The sequence below is a fragment of the Pseudophryne corroboree genome, chromosome 7 (assembly GCF_028390025.1).
Source record: "Pseudophryne corroboree isolate aPseCor3 chromosome 7, aPseCor3.hap2, whole genome shotgun sequence".
Taxonomy (NCBI): domain Eukaryota; kingdom Metazoa; phylum Chordata; class Amphibia; order Anura; family Myobatrachidae; genus Pseudophryne; species Pseudophryne corroboree.
Window position 1 is genome coordinate 406738263 of NC_086450.1, and position 24536 is coordinate 406762798.

Sequence of the window (24536 nt, forward strand, 5' to 3'; positions counted from 1 at the left end):
AGAAGCCGCTTAGATACAATGAAACTCTGTGCTCTTTGTTTAGTTATTTCCCTGCATATTTGTTTCAACCACAATAGGGTTGTGTCTGCTGTACAGATGGGTCCATACTTATCTTAACTTCTTTGCTGTGCCTAGGCACAGCATGGTTTATTAACATAAGCCCTTCATCTATTGACAAAAGAAACTACAATCCTCAGGCGCTGACAAAACACGTTCCCGCAGCTATATAAAGTCAGGGCTGCTGCTTCATTCACAGAGGTCACTGCACCTCTTAGTATATACCAAGAAAAAAATAAGAAAAAAAATGAGGCGCTGCCCGACTCAGCTAATTATATGTAAAACATTTATTACATGCATTACATACAACACTTATAATACCACACGGCCGGTGATTAAAATTTACAATTTCTGTTACTGTTAGGATTATCATCAAAAATCCCTTCTTATTAGGCAATCAATATTAGTTGCAATATGTTGGTATTAGTAATATACTGAAGTCCATTTGTTAGTATTAAAATGGTTATATGCTGCTGATATCCATTCATATGCTGTTATCTGTTCATATGCTGATATCCATTCATCCAACATAAAGCGCATTAGTAATGGATTAGTAGTGATGATAATTTGTGTCCATTAATCTATGACCATATTATAAAGCATCTCAATTTGTTGTGTTAGTGTACAACGTCACTTGTGCTACTACTACTGTTATAAAAGCTTGCAAGCTCACAATCAGTGTTCAGTCTATTAGCAAAGTCCGTGTGCAGAGTATACTTGCGTGGCCACGTGTAAAATGAGTATTGCACTGCCTTCTCCTGCCACTCCTTCTGAGGAAGCTGCTGATGTTCTAAAGGCGGAGAAACACGTAAAGGAAGAGGAGTGTGACCTGCGGTTGGTGGCGCGGCTGATAACCACTGCACAGAGGGCGTGAGGACCGGAGGCTTAGCAAGTGGGTGAGACGTCACCTGAGCATACTAATAGCTGTACACCGGATCGCTGCACGCCGGGCAGTGCAATACTCATTTTACACGTGGCCACGCAAGTGTACTCTGCACACGGACTTTGCTAATAGATTGAATATTGATTGTAGCTTGCAAGCATTTATAACAGTAGTCGCACAAGTCACGTTGGACACTAACACAGCAAATTGAGATGCTTTATAATACGGTCATGTCGGATTAATGGACACAAAATATCATCACTACTAATCCTACATCTATTGTTCTCAGCTGCAATACAATACAGAGAATAATACATCTGGGGATTAAGTCATTACAGCACAGGGTTAAGTCTGACTGACCTGGCTCAATTAATTGTATTAAAGGCCAAGATAAATGTGGACCCATCTGCATGTAGGTGATGGGTTCCTTTTAATTATAAAGTTTGCCTCACTATTTTAAAATTAAACATTACAACCTTTCTGAAAATAAAATGAGAGTCTAAGGTGGAGATGCAAATAAGGAACTGTGTGCACATGGCAGGTTATAGAGCCCGACTTGATTTTGGGTCTGATTCTGAGATGAACGCAGCCGCGTGTCCCCATGCAGCAGCTGCATCCACCTGGTGTGCACACGTGCACTGGCTGCAGTGCACATATGCGACCTTACACATTGCGGCCGCATCCTAGAAGGATGCGGCCACAGTGTGATTGACAGCGATGTGGAGTTGGTGGAGACAGGGCAAAAGAGGGCGTGCCGTGACCGTTTTCGGGGCAGCTGCGAGACATCACATGCAGCTGCTTTGATTAAAAAAAGGCGTCCGACTGCCTGACGCTGCCAGGGGTCAACCTGAGTTTGAAGCGTCCGCAATCTACTTGCGGATGCATCGGGAGGTGGCCCGTCACACATGCTGGGCGGCCTTGCTCTGTGCTGGGCGGCCCCCAGCATGTGAGGAGATTGGTGCAGATCTGGCTGGGTATGCAGTGATCTGCGTCCATCTCTAAATCAGGTCCTTTGCCCTTATCTCTATAGGGTGAGAGCAAAAATGAGTGACATTTCCTACTCATATATAACATTGTGCGTTATATCAGTGTACAAAGTTCCATAATGCTGAGGACCATCTGAATAAAATTATTAGGGCATTGAAGTAACATTTATAATTTGCATACTATAAAATTATACAGAGCAGTTGATTGGTTGCCATGGGCAACTTCTCCTCTGGCTCACTTCTCCACACTTTTCACTGCTTCATGAATAGACCCCTTAGAGCCAGAATAACCATTATGCTTTACTAAGCATTTGCATACTGTGCCAGTGATGGCAACATCATTTGGTGATGGAAGATCCGTTAAAGAAAAGGGGAAATGCTAAATCATGTCCTAATTTAAGAAGTAGACATCTCTGGATGTTGGTGCATAATGAATAAATCGTTTGTTAAGTGTTTTTAATACCCATGTGGTGCTACATCACAGTGTGACGGTTGCTTCTCTTCTCCTGTGGTGGTCTGGGAGTGTAGCACTTACTTACAATTAGGGAGGCCAGTCCTAGGCCATTTATTCAATCCCGGGAATCAGGATTGAAAAATTATCAGTCCCGGGATTGGTTCCTTTGCAGTGTCTGCCGCTGCTGCTCCGCCCTGACCAGTCCCACATAATTTACCGTCTAATTGGGTGGGAGGGTGAGCCCACCTGCTGCTGAGTTGCGGCCGGGCCAGTGCAGGCGCTGAGGAATGAGCGGTGTGAGGCTGCCTGCGCAACGTGACCTCAGACTCCACGTCACACTGCGCAGTGCGCACGGCCGAGGTCAGGGGAAGCCGGGCAGGGGGGCTTCCTAATCCCGAAATCCCTGAAATTGGAAGCCCAAATCCCGGGATTGAATCCCGGACCATTTTTGGCCAAATTCCCAGGATCGGCCACCCTACTTGTAATATCACAGCCAAACCTAATTTCCTGTCTGCTGTGGTAAGAAGCAGCAGAGGGTGGGGGCGGCACTTCCATGGAAGGTGGGAGGGTGGATGCCGCTAGCGCCAGCCCTATAATCGGTAATCCTGCTAAAAATGCAATTGAAGAACAAAATCTCATTTAAATGTTCATTTGTGAATATGTCTTAATTAATGTCACCTTTTGGAGAGAGAGATCTTAATGGGATTTGCCCTGTCATCACCATTGGTAGCCGCAGTGCTGTCAAGCATAAATTAACATTGCAGTGTGTGATATATCAGATATCTGAGTCACCTGATTGGACGTTCCTCTGAGTGGTCTGATTATTTTATAGGCCAAATATACAAGTGACATGTTCAGTTTGTCAGCAGCACTTGTCCTCTCTGCAATGGTGCTAGACTATTGAATCTCTGTGTATTGATTTCATCTTTTATATTATGTTCTGTACAGGGCGATCATGTGAGTGGATCACCTGTAGAAAGGTCATACCAACCCACTTTACTCAGCTGGCACCCGAATAAACGGTTACTCGCTGTGGGCTGGGCCACGGGAGAGGTGACCATTTTTAATGAGCCTGACAAAGAGCATCACCCAGTGCCATCAGCACATGGCGCGGAGGTGACGTTGCTGGAGTGGTGCAGTAACAACAGCTGGTTGATTTCTGGAGACCATGTGAGTATTAGAAATCTTGGCTATGTATTGATTACTGGTATAAGTAATGTATTTTCTCTTACGTCCTAGAGGATGCTGGGGACTCCGTAAGGACCATGGGGTATAGACGGGCTCCGCAGGAGATAGGGCACCTAAAAAGAACTTTGACTATGGGTGTGCACTGGCTCCTCCCTCTATGCCCCTCCTCCAGACCTCGGTTAGATCTTGTGCCCAGAGGAGAATGGGTGCACTACAGAGAGCTCTCCAGAGTTTTCTGTGGAAAAATAATTTTGTTAGGTTTTTTATTTTCAGGGAGTCCTGTTGGCAACAGGCTCCCTGCATCGTGGGACCAAGGAGAGAGAAGCAGAGCTGGCTTGTCAAGTTGGGCACTGCTTCTAAGGCTACTGGACACCATTAGCTCCAGAGGGAGTCGGAACACAGGTCTCACCTGGGGTTCGTCCCGGAGCCGCGCCGCCGTCCTCCTCACAGATGCCGAAGATAGAAGCCGGATAGAGAAGGCAGAAGACATAGGCGGCAGAAGACATCAGATCTTCATGAGGTAAGGCGCGCAGCGGTAAGCAGCGCGCCATTGCTCCCAGTCACACACACACAGAGCAGCACTGAAGGGTGCAGGGCGCAGGGGGGGGCGCCCTGGGCAGCAATAAACCTCACATTTTTGCCAAATACAGTTTGATTAGGCTGCGGAGGCAGTAAATCTATGATCCCACGCCATTTTATTGAAAAATCACTGGGAACGAAGCCCGCCGTCGGGTGGGCGGGGCTTGATCCTCAGCACTAACCAGCGCCATTTTCTCCACAGAAGCTGCATGAGGAAAACGCTGGCTCCCTGGTCTCTCCCCTGCTGAACTTCACAGGCTGGAAAAAAGAGGAGGGGGGCACATTAGCGACGCAGTGAGTGGGAATTGGTATATTATATATAAAAAAGCGCTATCTGGACATATTTTTTCCAGTGTTTTTTTAAGCGCTGGTGTGTGCTGGCATACTCTCTCTCTGTCTCTCCTTAGGACCTGGTTGGGGTTTTGTCCCCTTATAGGTTAATCCCTGTGTGTGTGGGGTGTCGGTACGTGTGTGTCGACATGTCTGAGGCGGAAGGCTTCTCCAAGGAGGAGGTGGAGCAAATGAGTGGTGTGTCCCCGTCGGTTGTGCCGACTCCAGATTGGATGGACATGTGGCATATGTTGAATGCAAGTGTGGCATCTTTACATAAAAGGCTTGATAAGGCTGATTTAGGGGGGACATCAGGAGGTCAGTCCTCGGATTGGACCAACTCACAGGGCCCGTCGGGGTCTCAAAAGCGTCCCTTAACACAAGAAACTACTACCGACACGGATTCTGATTCCAGTGTCGACTATGACGAAGTAAAATTGCACCCTAGGGTGACTAAAACCATTCAGTGTATGATTGTGGCAATAAGGGATGTGTTGCATATTGTGGATGAACCCTCAGTCCCCGACACAAGGGTACACATGTTTAAGGAAAAGAAACAGATTATTAACTTTCCCACATCTGATGAATTAAATTAATTCTTTGGAATAGCTTGGGAGACTCCGGATAAGAGACCGCAGATCCCCAAAAGAATTTATATGGCATACCCTTTCCCTAAGCAGGACAGGGAGATTTGGGAATCACCCCCCACTGTGGACTAGGCCCTGACGCGCTTGTCCAAGAAAGTGGCGCTACCGTCTCCTGACACAGCAGCCCTTAAGGACCCTGCAGATCGCAGGCAAGAAACTACCTTAAAGTGTATTTATTCTCATACGGGACCGACAATTGCGTCTGCATGGGTGTGTAGCGCAATTGTAGCTTGGACAGATGAGCTGACAGATCAATTTGATAATATGGATAAGGGTACTATATTCCTAACTCTAGCCCATATTAAAGACTTATTTATGAGGGATGCTCAAAGGGACATTGGATTGCTAGCTTCTAGGGCCAATGCCATGTCTGTCTCAGCAAGAAGATCCTTATGGACTCGCCAATGGACGGGTGATGCGGATTCAAAAAAACATATGGAAGTACTACCCTATAAGGGTGATGTATTGTTTGGGGATGGGCTGACGGACCTGGTTTCCTCAGCTACAGCAGGTAAATCAAATTTTTTACCATATATTCCCCAACAGCAAAAGAAAGTAACACCCTATCAGATGCAGTCCTTTCGGTCGCACAAGTCCAAAAGAGGTCGGGGATCCTCTTTCCTCGCCAGTGGTAAGGGCAGAGGCAAGAGAGCACCTGCTTCGGCAGGTGCCCAGGAACAAAAGTCCTCCCCGGCTGCTCCAAAACTCACAGCATGACGCTGGGGCTCCCCTGAGGGAGTCCCCACCGGTGGGGGCACGTCTTCGACTTTTCAGTCAGGCCTGGGTCAGTTCGGACCTGAATCCCTGGGTGTTGGAAATAGTTTCCCAGGGTTACAAATTGGAATTCGAGGAGGTGCCCCCGCGCCGATTTTTCAAATAGGCCCTACCAGCTTCCACATCGGAAAGAGATATAGGGGTAAATTTACTAAGGTGGGAGATTTTTAGAACTGGTGATGTTGCCCATGGCAACCAATCAGATTCTACTTACCATTTATCTAGCTGCTTCTAGCAGATAATAGATATAATCTGATTGGTTGCTATGGGCAACATCAGGGGAGTTTATGGTGTCTCTGGACATAAAGGATGCGTACCTTCATGTCCCCATATAGGCCCCCCATCAGGAATACCTGAGATTCGCTCTACAGGATTGTAATTACCATTTTCAGACGTTGCCGTTTGGACTCTCCACGGCCCCGAGGATTTTCACCAAGATAATGGCAGAAATGATGGTGGTCCTGCGCAAGCATGGAGTCACAATTATCCCATACTTGGACGATCTCCTGATAAAATCGAGATCAAGGGAGAAATTGCTGAGCAGTGTGGCGCTCTCGCTGAGAGTGCTCCAGCAACACGGTTGGATTCTAAATCTACCGAAGTCACAGTTGATTCCGACAACTCGACTACCGTTCCTAGGTATGATACTGGATACGGAACAAATGAAGGTCTTCCTCCCAATAGAGAAAGCCCAGGACATCCAGAACATGGTCAGAGACCTGCTAAAACCGAAAAGGGTGTCAGTTCACCAATGCACTCGAGTTCTGGGGAAAATGGTGGCGGCCTAAGAGGCCATTCCCTTCGGAAGGTTCCATGCAAGGACTTTTCAATGGGACCTTCTGGACAAGTGGTCCGGGTCCCATCTGCACTTACATCGGAAAATAACTCTGTCCCCAGGGACCAGAGTGTCCCTCCTGTGGTGGTTGCAAAGTGCTCACCTCCTGGAGGGTCGCAGGTTCGGAATTCAGGATTGGATCCTGGTTACCACGGACGCGAGCCTCCGAGGATGGGGAGCGGTCACACAGGGAAATTTTTTTTTCAGGGTCTCTGGTCAGACCAGGAGTCCTGTCTACACATCAATGTGTTGGAACTCAGGGCCATTTACAACGGCCTTCGACAAGCGGAGAGTTTTCTTCGAAACCTACCGGTTCTGATTCAATCAGACAATGTCACAGCAGTTGCTCATGTGAGCCGCCAAGGCGGGACAAAAAGCAGAGTCACGATGGCGGAAGCCACAAGGATCCTTCGCTGGGCGGAAAATCATGTAAGCGCTCTGGCAGCTGTCTTCATTCCGGGAGTGGACAACTGGGAAGCAGACTTCCTCAGCAGACACGATCTCCATCCAGGAGAGTGGGGACTTCATCAAGAAGTCTTTGCAGACGTAACACGTCTTTGGGGAACTCCTCAAATAGACATGATGGCGTCACGCCTCAACAAAAAACTTCGGAGGTACTGCGCCAGTTCTCGGGACCCTCAGGCAATAGCAGTAGACGCTCTGGTAACACCGTGGGTGTTCAAATCGATCTACGTGTTTCCTCCTCTTCCTCTCACAAAAGTGAGGATCATAAGACAAAGAAGAGTACGAACGATACTCGTTGTCCCAGACTGGCCTCGAAGGGCCTGGTACTCGGATCTACAAGAGATGCTCACGGGAGATCCCTGGCCTCTTCCTCTGAGGGAAGACCTGTTGCAGCAGGGGCCCTGTGTATTTCAAGACTTACCGCGGTTACGTTTGACGGCATGGCGGTTGAACGCCGAATCCTAGCGAAAAAGGGGATTCCGGATGAGGTCATCCCTACTTTAATAAAGGCTAGGAAGGAGGTGACGGTTAAGCATTATCACCGTATCTGGCGAAAGTATGTGTCTTGGTGTGAAACCAAGAATGCACCTACGGAAGATTTTCATCTGGGTCGTTTTCTCCACTTCCTACAGACAGGAGTGGATATGGGCCTGAAATTAGGCTCTGTTAAGGTACAGATTTCGGCCCTCTCGATTTTCTTTCAGAAGGAATTGGCTTCTCTTCCAGAAGTCCAGACGTTTGTAAAGGGAGTGCTGCACATCCAGCCCCCTTTTTTTGCCTCCAGTGGCACCATGGGACCTGAACGTGGTGTTGCAGTTCCTAAAATCACACTGGTTTGAACCGCTTAACAAGGTTGAGTTGAAATTTCTTACCTGGAAGGTGGTCATGTTGTTGGCCTTAGCATCAGCAAGGCGAGTGTCAGAATTGGCGGCTTTGTCACACAAGAGCCCCTACTTGATTTTTCATGTGGATCGAGCTGAATTGAGGACACGTCCGCAATTTTTGCCTAAAGTGGTTTCTTCGTTCCATATGAATCAACCTATTGTGGTGCCTGTGGCTACAAGTGACCTGGAGGATTCCAGATCCCTGGACGAAGTCAGGGCCTTAAAAATTTATGTAGCCAGGATGGCTTAAATTAGGAAAACAGAGGCTCTGTTTGTCCTGTATGCGGCCAATAAGATTGGCGCTCCTGCTTCGAAGCAGACTATTGCTCGCTGGATCTGTAATACGATTCAGCAGGCTCACTCTACGGCTGGATTGCCGGTACCAAATTCGGTTAAGGCCCATTCCACTAGGAAGTTGGGCTCTTCTTGGGCGACTGCCCGAGGCGTCTCGGCATTACAACTTTGCCGAGCGGCGACTTGGTCGGGGTCAAACACTTTTGCTAAATTCTACAAGTTTGATACCCTGGCTGATGAGGACCTTGCGTTTGCTCAGTCGGTGTTGCAGAGTCATACGCACTCTCCCGCCCGATTGGATGCTTTGGTATAAACCCCATGGTCCTTACGGAGTCCCCAGCATCCTCTAGGACGTAAGAGAAAATAAGATTTTAAACCTATCGGTAAATCTATTTCTCCTAGTCCGTAGAGGATGCTGGGCGCCCGTCCCAGTGCGGAAACTCTGCAAGACTTGTATATAGTTGTCGCTTACATAAGGGTTATGTTACAGTTGACATCGGTCTTGGACCGTTACTGTCGTTTGTTCATACTGTTAACTGGTTATGTATGTTCCAGGTTACATGGTATGATAGGTGTGGGCTGGTATGAATCTTGCCCTTGGATTGCTAAATCCTGCCTTGTATTGTCCATCTCCTCTGGGCACAGTTCTCTAACTGAGGTCTGGAGGAGGGGCATAGAGGGAGGAGCCAGTGCACACCCATAGTCAAAGTTCTTTTTAGGTGTCCTATCTCCTGCAGAGCCCGTCTATACCCCATGGTCCTTACGGAGTCCCCAGCATCCTCTACGGACTATAAGAAATAGATTTACCGATAGGTTTAAAATCTTATTTTAGTATGCTGTTGTACTTTCTGTAACATTTGAACAGTTATAAATGCCTGGATTCTCCCGAGGTAGTAAATAATCACCTGTGAAGTAAATTATATACATGTGTAAAATCCAAAATAACATTGCAAGTGAGAATTAATTTTTCATTTTCGTGTGGTCTAACGCTTGGTTTCTATTCCGCTCTAGCATGGTTTGCTCATCGCGTGGCGACTGGACCAGCGTGGGCGAGTTCAGGGCGTGCCGTCACTGAAGCTGGAGTTCCACAGACCTCTGACGCACTGCCTCTTCAAACCACTGGCTCCTGAGAAGTAAGCGCTGTTCAAGAGAGGACCAATGAGCTGAAGTTAGCTGTAGCTTACCAACAATAGTCATGCATCTATGCCGGTTACTTTCTAACATTGGTGCAAGTCTGCAGGAGACTTATTACAAACTTCTGTTGCTGGTTTAGTGTAGATTTGCTGCTCTGAGCACTGTTAGGTCTCTTTCAGATTGCTGCAGTAACCCGGGTTATTGCCAGGTCATCATGGGTCTTGGCTCAGTCTGACAGGGGCCAGGAAAAATATCCCGTGGTGAGCATCCCAGCAATCCAACCTGGGTAGCGTCCAGGGTTGGACACGGGACCGATCCAGGTCATGGTGCAGTGAACCGGTCCGACCTGGGTCACGATGACCCAGGTTGAGCTGCATACCACCGGATTGGCTGCCTGCAGTATCTCCTGGAGATGACATCATCTCCAAGCGTCCACTGTAAAGCCAAATAGACTCGGGTCACAGAAGACCCGGGTTCAGAGTGAATGGCTGGACCTGGGAATAACCTGGATCCAGCTACCATTGTGAAAGGGGTCTGAGCCGGGTCGCATCAGAGATTGACCCATGTTCATAATCCTGGGTCGGACCTGGGATTTTGATCTGAAAGGGGTATTAGTAAATAACCTTCTCGTGCTCATCTCATGCTAATATGTGCTAGATATATACCATCTTCTACTCATGTTTCAGGGATATGACGCAGCTGGCTAAGGCTGCAGTGAGCGGGGATGAGAAAGCCTTGGATATGTTTAATTGGAAAATGAAGGCGGGTACTCAGCAGGAGCTCTCCTTCTTCCTCAGCACAGGAGATGGTAAGCAGCACTAAAGTGGGTCATGCCTTCTTTGTATACCCGCGTTTGCAAGTCTGAGCTGCCATATTTACTCTATTTCGGATGGTTTGCCAAGTTTTTGAGTGAGTTTTTGAGGATTCTCTGTATTTTAGTTTGGCACATAATATTTCACTGTAATTTCCATTAAAGGAAAGGGGAAAGGATAAAACATGCCCTGACCTATGCGTTAGATATATAAGGATGTTAGTACACTCTTCTATTATTTGGCGATTAAATTGGTGGCTTTGTCCACAGCTGCTTGGGCCCTTAGCTGGGCATTAGGGTCAGCTTGGTTATATTTACTTTAGTGGCAGGGGTATGTCCATGTGCAGCCAGCTGCTGGGGCCTCAGCACCCTCTCAGCATGGGCTGGAGTATCTAATAGCTAGCTATCACACGCAGACTTACTTCTAGGGTTGTGTCCCCAAGGTCAAATGTCACCTACAAGCCGAATTCCACTCCAGGAGGTTTGATCAGAACTCCAGGGGACAGACCAGCAACACTGGCTTGCTGTGGCACATTTCTTCTTTGAACTGTGTGGGGTGGGCAGGGGTATTTTGTCATGCCACTGTTTGTTGCTGATATTACTCTATGGGCTTCACATAGTATTAAAACATTAGGGGATTTGGGTGTGGTTCATAGGGTCGACCACACTTAGGTCGACACCCAAAAATAGGTCGACACAAGCATCAGGTCGACACGAGCAAGGTCGACATGGCAAAGGGTTGACATGAGGTTAAAAATAAATAAATAAATTGATGACGTTTTCTTCGTAAAGTGACCGGGAACCCCAATTAGTGCACCGTGTCCCCTCGCATGGCTTGCTTTGCTCGCAAACTTAGGCAGGTTACTGTTCTCAATTGTAGTCCACGTGGATCATAAAGTATTAAAAGTTCAAAAAATCAAAACAATTGTGAAAAACTCATGACAACCTAGTGACCATGTCGACCAATAATGGTCGACCTAATGACTGTCGACCTAAGTATGGTCGACCTCGAGATTGGATACTGGGGATTTTATGATTCCTGATGGTACTTTTACATTTAACCAACTTATTTAAAACGTTTACTTCTTTCTATGTTCCTTTTGTTTCTTATTCCTGCAGTATGTGTACTCTGCTCTATTCTCCTCTTATCCAGTAGGCATATCTTACTCATAAATAAAATAGTTGTTTAGAACATTCCTGCTTAGGTAAGCCCATTCTTCTTGCAGTTGTACTCAATAATGCATGTAATGCCTGCTGCTCTAGAGTGGGCTGTATGAAATAAAGTGTGGGAACTGGTCTCGGACGATTGTGTTTTAAGGCAATTTATACTACAACTGACTCACTTAGTCCCACCAGGCATTTATGTGAACGGTTGTTTTAAATACTTTATTTATTATTGATGGTAGTGAATGTTTGTCTATTATACTATGCATTACTGATATAAAAATGGTTAGATTTCTTATTGTAAGAAAAAAGAGGCGTGCTATTTCTGGTGATGCTTTCGGTAGCAGATTAGCAGGACCACCTCTGAACACCACCGAGGGCCAAAGCACGCATCACATAGATCCGGACCACCTCTGAACATCACTGAGTTCTAGGCCACCTCCGAACATCACTGAGTTCTAGGCCACCTCTGAAGATCACTGTGTTCTGGGCCACCTCTGAAGATCACTGTGTTCTGGGCCACCTCTGAAGATCACTGTGTTCTGGGCCACCTCTGAAGATCACTGTGTTCTGGGGCACCTCTGAAGATCACTGTGTTCTGGGCCACCTCTGAAGATCACTGTGTTCTGGGCCACCTCTGAAGATCACTGTGTTCTGGGCCACCTCTGAAGATCACTGTGTTCTGGGCCACCTCTGAACATCACTGTGTTCTGGGCCACCTCTGAACATCACTGTGTTCTGGGCCACCTCTGAACATATCTGAATTCTGGGCCACCTCTGAACATCACTGAGCTCTAGGCCACCTCTGATCATCGAGATCCGGGGCACCTCTGAACATCACTGTGATCCAGTCCTCCTCTGTATATCACAGAGGTCCAGGTCACCTCTGAACATCACAGAGGTCCAGGTACCACCGAGGTCCATTGTGCCTCAGTGGTGTTACCAGACAAATTACAGATTGCGTTCTCATGAATGTTAGCTCAGCCTGTAAACCTGTATTGTAGTTGGTAAGTGAAATTTTAAATGGACAAAGCATTCAAGGTACCACTCTAGCAAATACTATGTATGGTCACTTGTAATAAAGCCATGACTGATATCTGTAAGTTGAAAGCCAAACTACTTCTATACAATCAAAGCTCGTTTTTTGGACCTGAAATGGTATATAGTAACATTGTATTGGTTTGTTTTTTCATTGTGTTCTATTGCAAACATCCATTAGCCAATAAAGGACCCCAGGTTTTTGCTCTGCTCTGTGTTTGTGGTAAATGGTTATGTGTAATTGGTTTCAGGCTCTGTACACTGGGTGAATGAGCATGGGAAGAACAGTCAGATAATCAGCATGGACAGCCCGACACGCAAATTGCTCTTCTTGAAGAAGAAATCGGTTCTAGTGGTGATCACAGAGAAATTGCAGCTGTCACAGTTCTTTATAAGTCCAGATGGAGATGCTGAGGAGATTTCTAAGGTAAGACTGGACCTAAGACTCACCTGTTGCCTACACACAGAGATGATAGCCAGTTTTGTGGGCTGAAGCAGTATTCACAAGGGGTGTGGTTTATAATATCAACAGTGTCTAGAATAGACAGTAAATAGGTCGACACCAGATGGTCGACAGGGTCAAACAGTCGACATGCAGATAGTCTACACATGTTTTTTGTGCTACTTTAACACTAAACCTAACCCTCCCCCTAGTACCTAACCCTAATCGTCCCCTTCTGCAGCCTTGCCCTCTACCAAGTGCCTAACCCCAACTCATATCCTAAAAACCATATGCCATGTCGACATATTGTCTGTTGTCCATCTGGTGTCAACCTAATGACTGTCTATTTACTGTTTATCTTCCATCCGGATACCATTCACAAGCATGCCACCTGTTTATTCAATCGGCATAAGGAATATGGATAATACTGTAGGTGGATACTGAATGCCATTTCTCTAACGTCCTAGTGGATGCTGGGGACTCCGTAAGGACCATGGGGAATAGACGGGCTCCGCAGGAGACAGGGCACTTTAAGAAAGAATTAGGAATACTGGTGTGCACTGGCTCCTCCCGCTATGTCCCTCCTCCAGACCTCAGTTTGAATCTGTGCCCGGACGAGCTGGGTGCACCTTAGTGAGCTCTCCTGAGCTTGCTAAATAGAAAGTATTTTGTTATGAGTTTTTTTTTTCAGAGAGATCTGCTGGCAACAGACTCTCTGCTACGTGGGACTGAGGGGAGAGAAGCAGCCCTACTAACTGTGGATAGGTCATGCTTCTTAGGCTACTGGACACCATTAGCTCCAGAGGGATCGAACACAGGAACGCACCCTTGGTCGTCCGATCCCAGAGCCGCGCCGCCGTCCCCCTCGCAGAGCCAGAAGCCAGAAGCCGGCGTGAGAAGCAAGAAGACGTCAAAAGTGGTGGCAGAAGACTCCAGTCTTCATATGAGGTAGCGCACAGCACTGCAGCTGTGCGCCATTGCTCCCACATTAAACCCACACACTCCGGTCACTGTAGGGTGTAGGGCGCAGGGGGGGGGGGGGTGCCCTGGGCAGCAATTACAGACTTCTTGGCAAAGTGGCATATATACAGTTGGGCACTGTATATGTGCATGAGCCCCCGCCATTATTTTACACAAAATCGCGGGACAGAAACCCGTCGCTGAGGGGGCGAGGCTTCTTCCTCAGCACTCACCAGCGCCATTTTCTCTCCACAGCTCCGCTGAGAGGAAGCTCCCCAGGCTCTCCCCTGCAGATTCATGGTAAAAAGAGGGTAAAAAGAGAGGGGGGGGCACATAAATTTAGCTCAAAATCAGTATATACAGCAGCTATTGGGTAAACACTAAGTTACTGTGTAATTCCTGGGTCATATAGCGCTGGGGTGTGTGCTGGCATACTCTCTCTCTGTCTCTCCAAAAGGCCTTGTGGGGGGTTCTGTCCTCAAATAGAGCATCCCCTGTGTGTGTGGTGTGTCGGTACGCTTGTGTCGGCATGTTTGACGAGGAAGCCTATGTGGAAGCAGAGCAGGTGCAAATGAATGTGGGATCGCCGCCGACGCCCGATTGGATGGATATGTGGAAGGTTTTAAATGATAATGTTACTTCCTTGCATAAAAGGTTGGATAAAGCTGAAGCCTTGGGACAGTCAGGGTCTCAACCCATGCCTGATCCTACAGCGCAGAGGCCGTCAGGGTCTTAGAAGCGCCCACTATCCAAAATTGTTGACACAGATATCGACACGGATTCTGACTCCAGTGTCGATGGCAATGATGCAAAGTTGCAGCCTAAAATGGCTAAAGCCATCCGCTACATGATTATAGCAATGAAGGACGTATTGCACATCTCAGAGGAAAACCCAGTCCCTGACAAGAGGGTTTATATGTTTGGGGAAAAAAGGCATGAGGTGACCTTTCCCCCTTCACATGAGTTAAATGAGTTATGTGAAAAATAGCCCTGCCGTCACAGGATACGGCCACCCTAAAAGATCCTGCGGATAGAAAGCAGGAAGGTTTCCTGAAGTCCGTTTATACACATTCAGGTACCATACTAAGGCCGGCAATTGCGTCGGCCTGGATGTGTAGTGCTGTAGCAGCATGGACAGATACTTTATCTGAGGAACTTGATACCTTGGACAAGGATACTATATTACTGACCCTGGGGCATATAAAAGACGCTGTCCTATATATGAGAGTTGCCCAGAGAGACATTAGCCTACTGGGCTCTAGAATAAATGCAATGTCGATTTCTGCCAGAAGGGTCCTGTGGACTCGGCAATGGACAGGTGATGCCGACTCAAAAAGGCACATGGAGGTTTTACCTTACAAGAGTGAGGAATTGTTTGGGGACGGTCTCTCGGACCTAGTTTCCACAGCTACGGCTGGGAAGTCAAATTTTTTGCCATATATCCCCTCACAGCCTAAGAAAGCACCATATTACCAAATGCAGTCCTTTCGATCACAAAGAGGCAAGAAAGTCCGAGGTGCGTCCTTTCTTGCCAGAGGCAGGGGTAGAGGAAAGAAGCTGCACAATACAGCTAGTTCCCAGGAACAAAAGTCCTCCCCGGCTTCCACTAAATCCACCGCATGACGCTGGGGCTCCACAGGTGGAGCCAAGATCGGTGGGGGCACGTCTCCGAAATTTCAGCCACCAGTGGGTTCGCTCACGGGTGGATTCCTGGGCTATACAGATTGTGTCTCAGGGATACAAGCTGGAATTCGAAGGGATGCCCCCTCACCGTTACCTCAAATCGGCCCTGCCAGCTTCCCCCATAGAGAGGGAAATAGTGTTAGCGGCAATTCACAAATTATATCTCCAGCAGGTGGTGGTAAAGGTTCCCCTCCTTCAACAGGGAAGGGGTTACTATTCCACAATGTTTGTGGTACCGAAACCGGACGGTTCGGTCAGACCCATATTGAATTTAAAATCCCTGAACATTTACCTGAAAAGGTTCAAGTTCAAGATGGAATCGCTCAGAGCGGTCATTGCAAGCCTGGAAGAGGGGAATTTTATGGTGTCTCTGGACATAAAGGATGCTTACCTGCATGTCCCCATCTCATCAGGAGTACCTCAGATTTGTGGTACAGGACTGTCATTACCAATTCCAGATGTTGCCATTTGGTCTGTCCACGGCACAGAGAATATTTACCAAGGTAATGGCAGAAATGATGGTGCTTCTGCGAAAGCAAGGAGTCACAATTATCCCATACTTGGACGATCTCCTCATAAAGGCGAGGTCCAGAGAGCAGTTGCTGATCAGCGTAGCACACTCTCGGGAAGTGTTGCAACAGCACGGCTGGATTCTGAATATTCCAAAGTCGCAGCTGATTCCTACGAATCTGCCCTTCCTGGGCATGATTCTGGACACAGACCAGAAGAGGGTTTTTCTCCCGACGGAGAAGGCTCAGGGTGCTCGTGACTCTGGTCAGAGACCTCTTAAAACCAAAACAGGTGTCGGTGCATCAATGCACGCTAGTCCTGGGAAAGATGGTGGCATCATACGAAGCCATTCCCTTCGGCAGGTTCCATGCGAGGACCTTTTAGTGGGATCTGTTGGACAAGTGGTCCGGATCGCATCTTCAGATGCAGCGGCCGATCACCCTATCCCCCAGGGCCAGGGTGTCTCTTCTGTGGTGGCTGCAGAGTGCTCACCTTCTTGAGGGTCGCAGGTTCGGCATTCAGGACTGGGTCCTGGTGACCACGCATGCAAGCCTCCGAGGGTGGGGGGCAGTCACACAGGGAAGAAATTTCCAGGGTCTGTGGTCAAGTCAGGAGACTTGTCTGCACATCAATATCCTGGAACTAAGGGCCATATACAACGCCGTAAGTCAAGCGGAGCCTCTGCTTCGAAACCAACCGGTGCTGATTCAGTCAGACAACATCACCGCAGTGGCTCATGTAAACCGCCAAGGCGGCACAAGGAGCAGGGTGGTGATGGCGGAAGCCACCAGAATTCTTCGCTGGGCGGAGAATCACGTAAAAGCACTGTCAGCAGTGTTCATTCCAGGAGTGGACAACTGGGAAGCACACTTCCTCAGCAGGCACGACCTCCACCCGGGAGAGTGGGGACTTCATCAAGAAGTCTTCACACAGATTACAAGTCGTTGGGAACTGCCACAGGTGGACATGATGGCATCCCGCCTCAACAAAAAGCTACAAAGGTATTGCGCCAGGTCAAGAGATCCTCAGGCGATAGCTGTGGACGCACTAGTGACACCGTGGGTGTTCCAGTCGGTTTATGTGTTTCTTCCTCTTCCTCTCATACCCAAGGTGCTGAGAATCGTAAGAAAAAGAGGAGTGAGAACAATACTCATTGTTCCGGATTGGCCAAGAAGGACTTGGTATCCGGAACTGCAAGAAATGCTCACAGAGGACCCATGGCCTCTGCCTCTCAGACAGGATCTGTTGCAACAGGGGCCCTGTCTGTTACAAGACTTACCGCGGCTGCGTTTGACGGCATGGCGGTTGAACGCCAGATCCTAGCAGAAAAAGGCATTCCGGATGAGGTTATTCCTACACTAATAAAGGCTAGGAAGGACGTGACGGCTAAACATTATCACCGTATATGGCGAAAATATGTTGCTTGGTGTGAGGCCAGGAATGCCCCTACTGAGGAATTCCAGCTGGGCCGTTTCCTTCACTTCCTACAGTCGGGAGTGACTTTGGGCTTAAAATTGGGGTCCATTAAGGTCCAGATTTCAGCCCTATCCATTTTCTTTCAAATGGAACTGGCTTCTCTTCCTGAAGTCCAGACGTTTGTAAAGGGAGTGCTGCATATTCAGCCCCCTTTTGTGCCCCCAGTGGCACCTTGGGATCTTAACGTGGTGTTGAGTTTCCTGAAATCACACTGGTTTGAGCCACTTAAAACCGTGGAGTTAAAATATCTCACGTGGAAGGTGGTCATACTATTGGCCTTAGCTTCAGCTAGGCGTGTGGCAGAATTGGCGGCTTTGTCATATAAAAGCCCCTATCTGGGTTTCCATATGGACAGGGCAGAATTACGGACTCGTCTGCAATTTCTGCCAAAAGTGGTGTCATCTTTTCATTTGAACCAACCTATTGTGGTGCCTGCGGCTACTCGTGACTTGGAGGATGCCAAGTTACTAGATGTAGTCAGGGCTTTGAAGGTTTAGGTAGCCAGAACGGCTGGAGTCAGGAAAACTGAGTCGCTGTTTATCCTGTATGCATCCAACAAGCTGGGTGCTCCTGCTTCAAAGCAAACTATTGCTCGCTGGATCTGTAACACGATTCAGCAGGCTCATTCTGCGGCTGGATTGCCGCCTCCAAAATCAGTAAAAGCCCATTCCACAAGGAAGGTGGGCTCTTCTTGGGCGGCTGCCCGAGGGGTCTCTGCATTACAGCTTTGCCGAGCAGCTACTTGGTCGGGTTCAAACACTTTTGCAAAGTTCTACAAGTTTGATACCCTGGCTGAGGAGGACCTTGTGTTTGCTCATTCGGTGCTGCAGAGTCATCCGCACTCTCCCGCCCGTTTGGGAGCTTTGGTATAATCCCCATGGTCCTTACGGAGTCCCCAGCATCCACTAGGACGTTAGAGAAAATAAGATTTTACTTACCGGTAAATCTATTTCTCGTAGTCCGTAGTGGATGCTGGGCGCCCGTCCCAAGTGCGGACTTCTTCTGCAATGCTTGTATATAGTTATTGCTTAAATAAGGGTTAAATAAGCTTAATAAGAGCAGGTTATCTGATGCTCTGTTGTTGTTCATACTGTTAACTGGGTAAGTTTATCACAAGTTATACGGTGTGATTGGTGTGGCTGGTATGAGTCTTACCCTGGATTCCAAAATCCTTTCCTTGTACTGTCAGCTCTTCCGGGCACAGTTTCCTTAACTGAGGTCTGGAGGAGGGACATAGAGGGAGGAGTCAGTGCACACCAGTATTCCTAATTCTTTCTTAAAGTGCCCTGTCTCCTGCGGAGCCCGTCTATTCCCCATGGTCCTTACGGAGTCCCCAGCATCCACTACGGACTACGAGAAATAGATTTACCGGTAAGTAAAATCTTATTTTTGCTCGGCACTTTGACATACTTTTGTTATTATTAATTTTTATTATTATTATTATAATCATTTTCTTTAGTAATGTGGGATATATTTTTTAATTTAGAAGATTTCTTTGACCTGTAATAGCCAGCAGCATAACTATATTCCTATCTATTATTATTTTCAAGTGAGAAGAAAACATTTTTACACCACAGGCAATCCACAATTGATGGGCTCAGCGGAATAGAGGCACATGCCACAACTACATGGATTTACATTTTTTCTGCCATCAAGTAGTTTCCACCATCTAAGGCGGGATGTAATGAAGTCGGATTTCAGCGGCTGTGCGGGGTTCCGGCCGAACCTGGATTTTTTTCTAAGGAGCAATCATTTACAAGGCTAAATCATGCCTTTGTAAATGATTGCCCCTTTCTTTAAAAAACGCCCAAGTTTGGCTGGCATCCCGCGCGGCCGCTGGATTCTGACTTCATTGCATCCCGGCCCGAGTCTCTACTTCACTAACCTCTAACATAGTGGTGTGCGCCCTATTCTCATCAGCAGCAAAATACTAATCTCTAGTATTATATTTAAATACATATCTAGTTGGAAAGGGAATCAAAAACCAAATAATTGTACAGCGCTGCTGATTGAAGCTCTCAAACACTGGTTATAAATTAAAACCACATACATTTATTATACAATACAATACACTCGGCCGGTGTAATTTAAATACAGTTTAGATTTAAAAATATGCATATAATGTGAAATACACCCTTAAATGCTACTTAAAATTACGTGCACTTCTCAGATCACATGATATAGATTTTGTGCCAAGCGGAGACACTATATTCAGATGATTATAGTAGATGTCCTCATTTAGACAGTTCTTGCCACAACAATTATATGGAATTGTCTCGTTTTCCAAACAACCGATCTCACTTTAAATTGTAGGATAATATGACCAACCGGTCTCACTTCATTTAGCGGATGATTGCATGACCGCAGCAATATTACTTTAATAGTCTAATTCAAGCCACTATGGACTCGTTATAGGCAAAGTTCGGCTGATATAAATAGACTTTCTCTAACGTCCTAGAGGATGCTGGGACTCCGTAAGGACCATGGGGAATAGACGGGCTCCGCAGGAGACATGGGCACTTTAAGAAAGACTTTGGGTGTGCACTGGCTCCTCCCTCTATGCCCCTCCTCCATACCTCAGTTTGAGACTGTGCCCAGAGGAGATGGGTGCACTGCAGGGAGCTCTCCTGAGTTTCCTGCTAAAAAAGTATATTTGTTAGGTTTTTTTTATTTTCAGGGAGCACTGCTGGCAACAGACTCCCTGCATCGAGGGACAGAGGGGAGAGAAGCAGACCTACTTAAATGATAGGCTCTGCTTCTTAGGCTACTGGACACCATTAGCTCCAGAGGGAGTCGGAACACAGGTTCGCCCTGGACGTTCGTCCCAGAGCCGCGCCGCCGTCCTCCTCACAGAGCCAGAAGAAAGAAGCCGGGTGAGTATAAGAAGAAAGAAGGCTTCAAAAGGCGGCAGAAGACTTCATTGATCTTCACTGAGGTAACGCACAGCACTGCAGCTGTGCGCCATTGCTCCCATACACCTCACAAACGGCAGTCACTGTAAGGGTGCAGGGCGCAGGGGGGGCGCCCTGGGCAGCAATATAAACCTCTTATTTGGCAAAAGAGAGCATATATACAGCTGGACACTGTATATATGCATGAGCCCCCGCCAATTTTTACACTTTTAGCGGGACTGCAGCCAAGGGGGCGGGGCTTCTCCCTCAGCACTCGCCAGCGCCATGTTTTTCTCCACAGCACCGCTGAGAGGAAGCTCCCCGGACTCTCCCCTGCTTATACCACGGTAGAAGAGAGGGTTTTTAAAGAAGAGGGGGGGCACATAATTCGGCGCAGATAATAATAACAGCGCTACGGGGTAAACATTAAATTGCTGTGTTTATCCTGGGTCATATTGCGCTGGGGTGTGTGCTGGCATACTCTCTCTCTCTCTCCAATGGGCCTTGTGGGGGAACTGTCTTCAGAAGAGCATTCCCTGAGTGTGTGGTGTGTTGGTACGTGTGTGTCGACATGTCTGGGGTAAAAGGCTCTCCTAGGGAAGAGATGGAGCAAATGTGTGTGTGGTGTCTCCGTCGACAACGCCGACGCCGGATTGGATATGTGAAATTAAGTGCTAAGATGAATTTATTACACAAAAGATTAGAGAACAGACAAGGAATCTACCCATGTCTGTCCCTATGTCACAGAGACCTTCAGAGTCTCACAACGCTCACTATCCAAAATAATAGACATTGATATCGACACGGAGTCTGACTCCAGTGTCGACTATGATAATGCAAAGTACAGCCAAAACTGGCAGAACAGTATTCAATATATGATTATTGTAATAAAAGATGTTTTGCACATCACTGATGACTCATCTGTTCCTGACACGAGGGTACACATGTTTAAGGGGAAGAAAGCTGAGGTAAATTTCCCTCCTCTCATGAAGAAAAAGAGCGGGAATCTCCAGACAAGAAGCTGCAGCTTCCCAAAAAGAATTCTCAGGGAGTATCCTTTCCCTAAATGGGGCCAGGATACGAGGGGAATCTTCCCCTAGGGTGTACAAGGCATTGACAAGTTTACCCAAAAGGTAGCGCTGACTTTACAGCTAACCTCAGGGATCCTGCAGATAGCATGCAGTAAAAGTACTTTGAAGTCCATTTACACACATTCTGGTACATTACTCAGACCGGCGATTGTGTCGGCATGGGTTTATAGCGCTGTAGCAGCGTAGACTGATACCTTATCAGTGGAGATTTAAACCCTAGATAAGGATACCATGTTGTTGTCCCTAGTATGTGTATGTATATATATATATATATTTATATGTAAAAGATGTTATATATATATATATATATATATAAAAGACATGCCCAAAGAGACGTTAGTCTACTGGGTTCTAGAGTCAACGCTATGTCGATTTCTGCTAGACGTGTCCTGTGGAACATGCAATGGACAGGTGATGCCGACTAAAAGAGGCATATGGAGTTGTTGCCTTACAAGGGTGAGGAATTGTTCGGAGAGGGCCTCTCGGATCTCGTCTCCACGGCTACGGCAGGTAAATAAAAATGTTTGCCATATATTCCCTCACAATCTAAGAAAGCGCCTCATTATCAAATGCAGTCCTTTCGTTCCAATAAAAGCAAGAGAGCACGTGGATCGTCCTTTCTTGCCAGAGGTAAGGGCAGAGGGAAAAAGCTGCACAACATAGCTAGTTCACAGGAACAGAAGTCTTCCCCGGCCTCTGCTAAATCCACCGCATGACGCTGGGGCCCCCCTGAGGGAGTCAGCTCCTGTGGGGGCACGTCTTCGACTGTTCAGCCATGTCTGGGTCCACTCACAGGTGGATCCATGGGCAATAGAAATTGTTTCCCAGGGTTACAGGCTGGAATTCGAAGAAGTGCCTTCTCGACGGTTTTTCAAATCGGCCCTACCGAAACAACCCCTGGAAAGGGAGATAGTGTTACATGCGATTCACAAATTGTGTCTGCAACAAGTGGTGGTAGAGGTTCCCCTGCTTCAAAGAGGGCAGGGGTACTACTCAACTCTGTTTGTGGTTCCGAAACCGGACGGTTCGGTCAGACCCATTTTAAATTTAAAATCCCTGAACCTTTGCTTTAAACGGTTCAAGTTCAAGATGGAATCACTCAGGGCGGTCATCGCCAGCCTAGAAGGGGGAGATTTTTTGGTATCTCTGGACCTAAAGGTTGCATACCTGCATGTCCCCATATAGCCTCCTCATCAGGCGTACCTGAGATTTGCGGTACAGGATTGTCATTACCCATTTCAGACGTTGCCGTTTGGGGTTTCCACGGCCCCGAGAATTTTCACCAAGGTAATGGCGGAAATGATGGTGCTCCTGCGCAAGCAGGGTGTCACAATTGTCCAGTACTTGGACGATCTCCTCATAAAAGCGAGATCACGGGAGAAGTTGCTGAGCAGCGTATCCCTTTCACGGAATGTGTTACAGCGACACGGCTGGATTCTCACTATTCCAAAGTCGCAGATGAATCCTACAACTCGTCTGCCCTTCTTGGGCATGATTCTGGACACAGACCAGAAAAGGGTTTTTCTTCCGAAGGAAAAAGCGCAGGATCTCATGACTTTAGTCATGAACTTGTTGAAACCGAAACAAGTGTCAGTACATCATTGCACTCAAGTTCTGGGAAAGATTGTGGTAACATACGAAGCCAGTCCATAAGGCAGATTCCATGCAAGGGCCTTCCAATGGGACCTATTGGACAAATGGTCTGGGTCGTATCTGCAATTGCATCAGCGGATCACCCTGTTCCCCAGGGCCAGAGTATCTCTCCTGTGGTGGCAAAACAGTGCTCACCCTCTAGAGGGCCGCAGGTTCGGCATTCAGGACTGGATCCTGGTGACCACGGACGCGAGCCTCCGAGGTTGGGGAGCGGTCACACAGGGAAGAAATTTCCAAGGACTTTGGTCAAGTCAAGAGACTTGTCTTCACATCAACATCCTGGAACTAAGGGCCATATACAACGCCCTACGTCAAGCGGAGATCTTACTTCGCAATCGACCAGTTCTGATCCAGTCAGACAACATCACCGCAGTAGCTCATGTAAACCGCCAAGGAGGCACAAGGAGCAGAGTGGCACCAGAGTTCTTCGCTGGGCGGAGAATCATGTAAGCGCTCTGTCAGCAGTGTTCATTCCGGGAGTGGACAACTGGGAAGCAGACTTCCTCAGCAGACACGATCTGCACCCGGGAGAGTGGGGACTTCATCAGGAAGTCTTCGCGCAGATTGCAAGTCGGTGGGGACTACTCCAAATAGACATGATGGCATCCCGTCTCAACAAAAAGCTACAAAGGTATTGCGCCAGGTCAAGAGACCCTCAGGCGGTAGCTGTGGACGCCCTAGTGACACCGTGGGTGTTCCAGTCGGTATATGTGTTTCCTCCTCTTCCTTTCATACCCAAGGTGTTGAGGATAATAAGAAAAAGAGGAGTGAGAACAATTCTCATTGTTCCAGATTGGCCACGAAGGACCTGGTATCCGGATCTGCAAGAAATGCTCACAGAAGATCCGTGGCCTCTTCCTCTAAGGCAGGACCTGTTACAACAAGGTCCCTGTCTGTTCCAAGACTTACCGCGGCTGCGTTTGACGGCATGGCGGTTGAACGCCGGATCCTAGCGGAAAAGGGTATTCCGGATGAGGTCATTCCTACGCTAATAAAGGCTAGGAAGGACGTGACGTCTAAACATTATCACCGAATATGGCGAAAATATGTTTCTTGGTGTGAGGCCAGGAATGCTCCTACGGAAGAATTCCACCTGGGCCGTTTTCTTCACTTCCTACAAACTGGAGAGAATTTGGGCCTAAAATTAGGTTCCATTAAAAGTTCAGATTTCGGCCTTATCCATTTTCTTTCAAAAGGAATTGGCCTTATTACCTGAAGTCCAGACTTTTGTGAAGGGAGTACTGCATATTCAGCCTTCTTTTGTACCTCCGGTGGCGCCTTGGGACCTTAACGTGGTGTTAAGTTTC

General features: G+C 47.5%; 1 protein-coding gene across 5 annotated transcripts in view; it reads left to right on the forward strand.

Annotated features, from left to right (window-relative positions):
* Nucleotides 1-24536, forward strand: part of IFT140 (intraflagellar transport 140) — a 364909-nt gene that overhangs the window by 60152 nt on the left and 280221 nt on the right. For all 5 annotated transcript variants that reach the window (XM_063934664.1, XM_063934666.1, XM_063934665.1 and 2 more), the window contains 4 exons: nucleotides 3329-3550; nucleotides 9388-9509; nucleotides 10197-10318; nucleotides 12775-12950. In XM_063934664.1, coding sequence (XP_063790734.1) covers nucleotides 3329-3550; nucleotides 9388-9509; nucleotides 10197-10318; nucleotides 12775-12950 — 642 coding nt within the window. The remainder of the gene's footprint in view (nucleotides 1-3328; nucleotides 3551-9387; nucleotides 9510-10196; nucleotides 10319-12774; nucleotides 12951-24536) is intronic.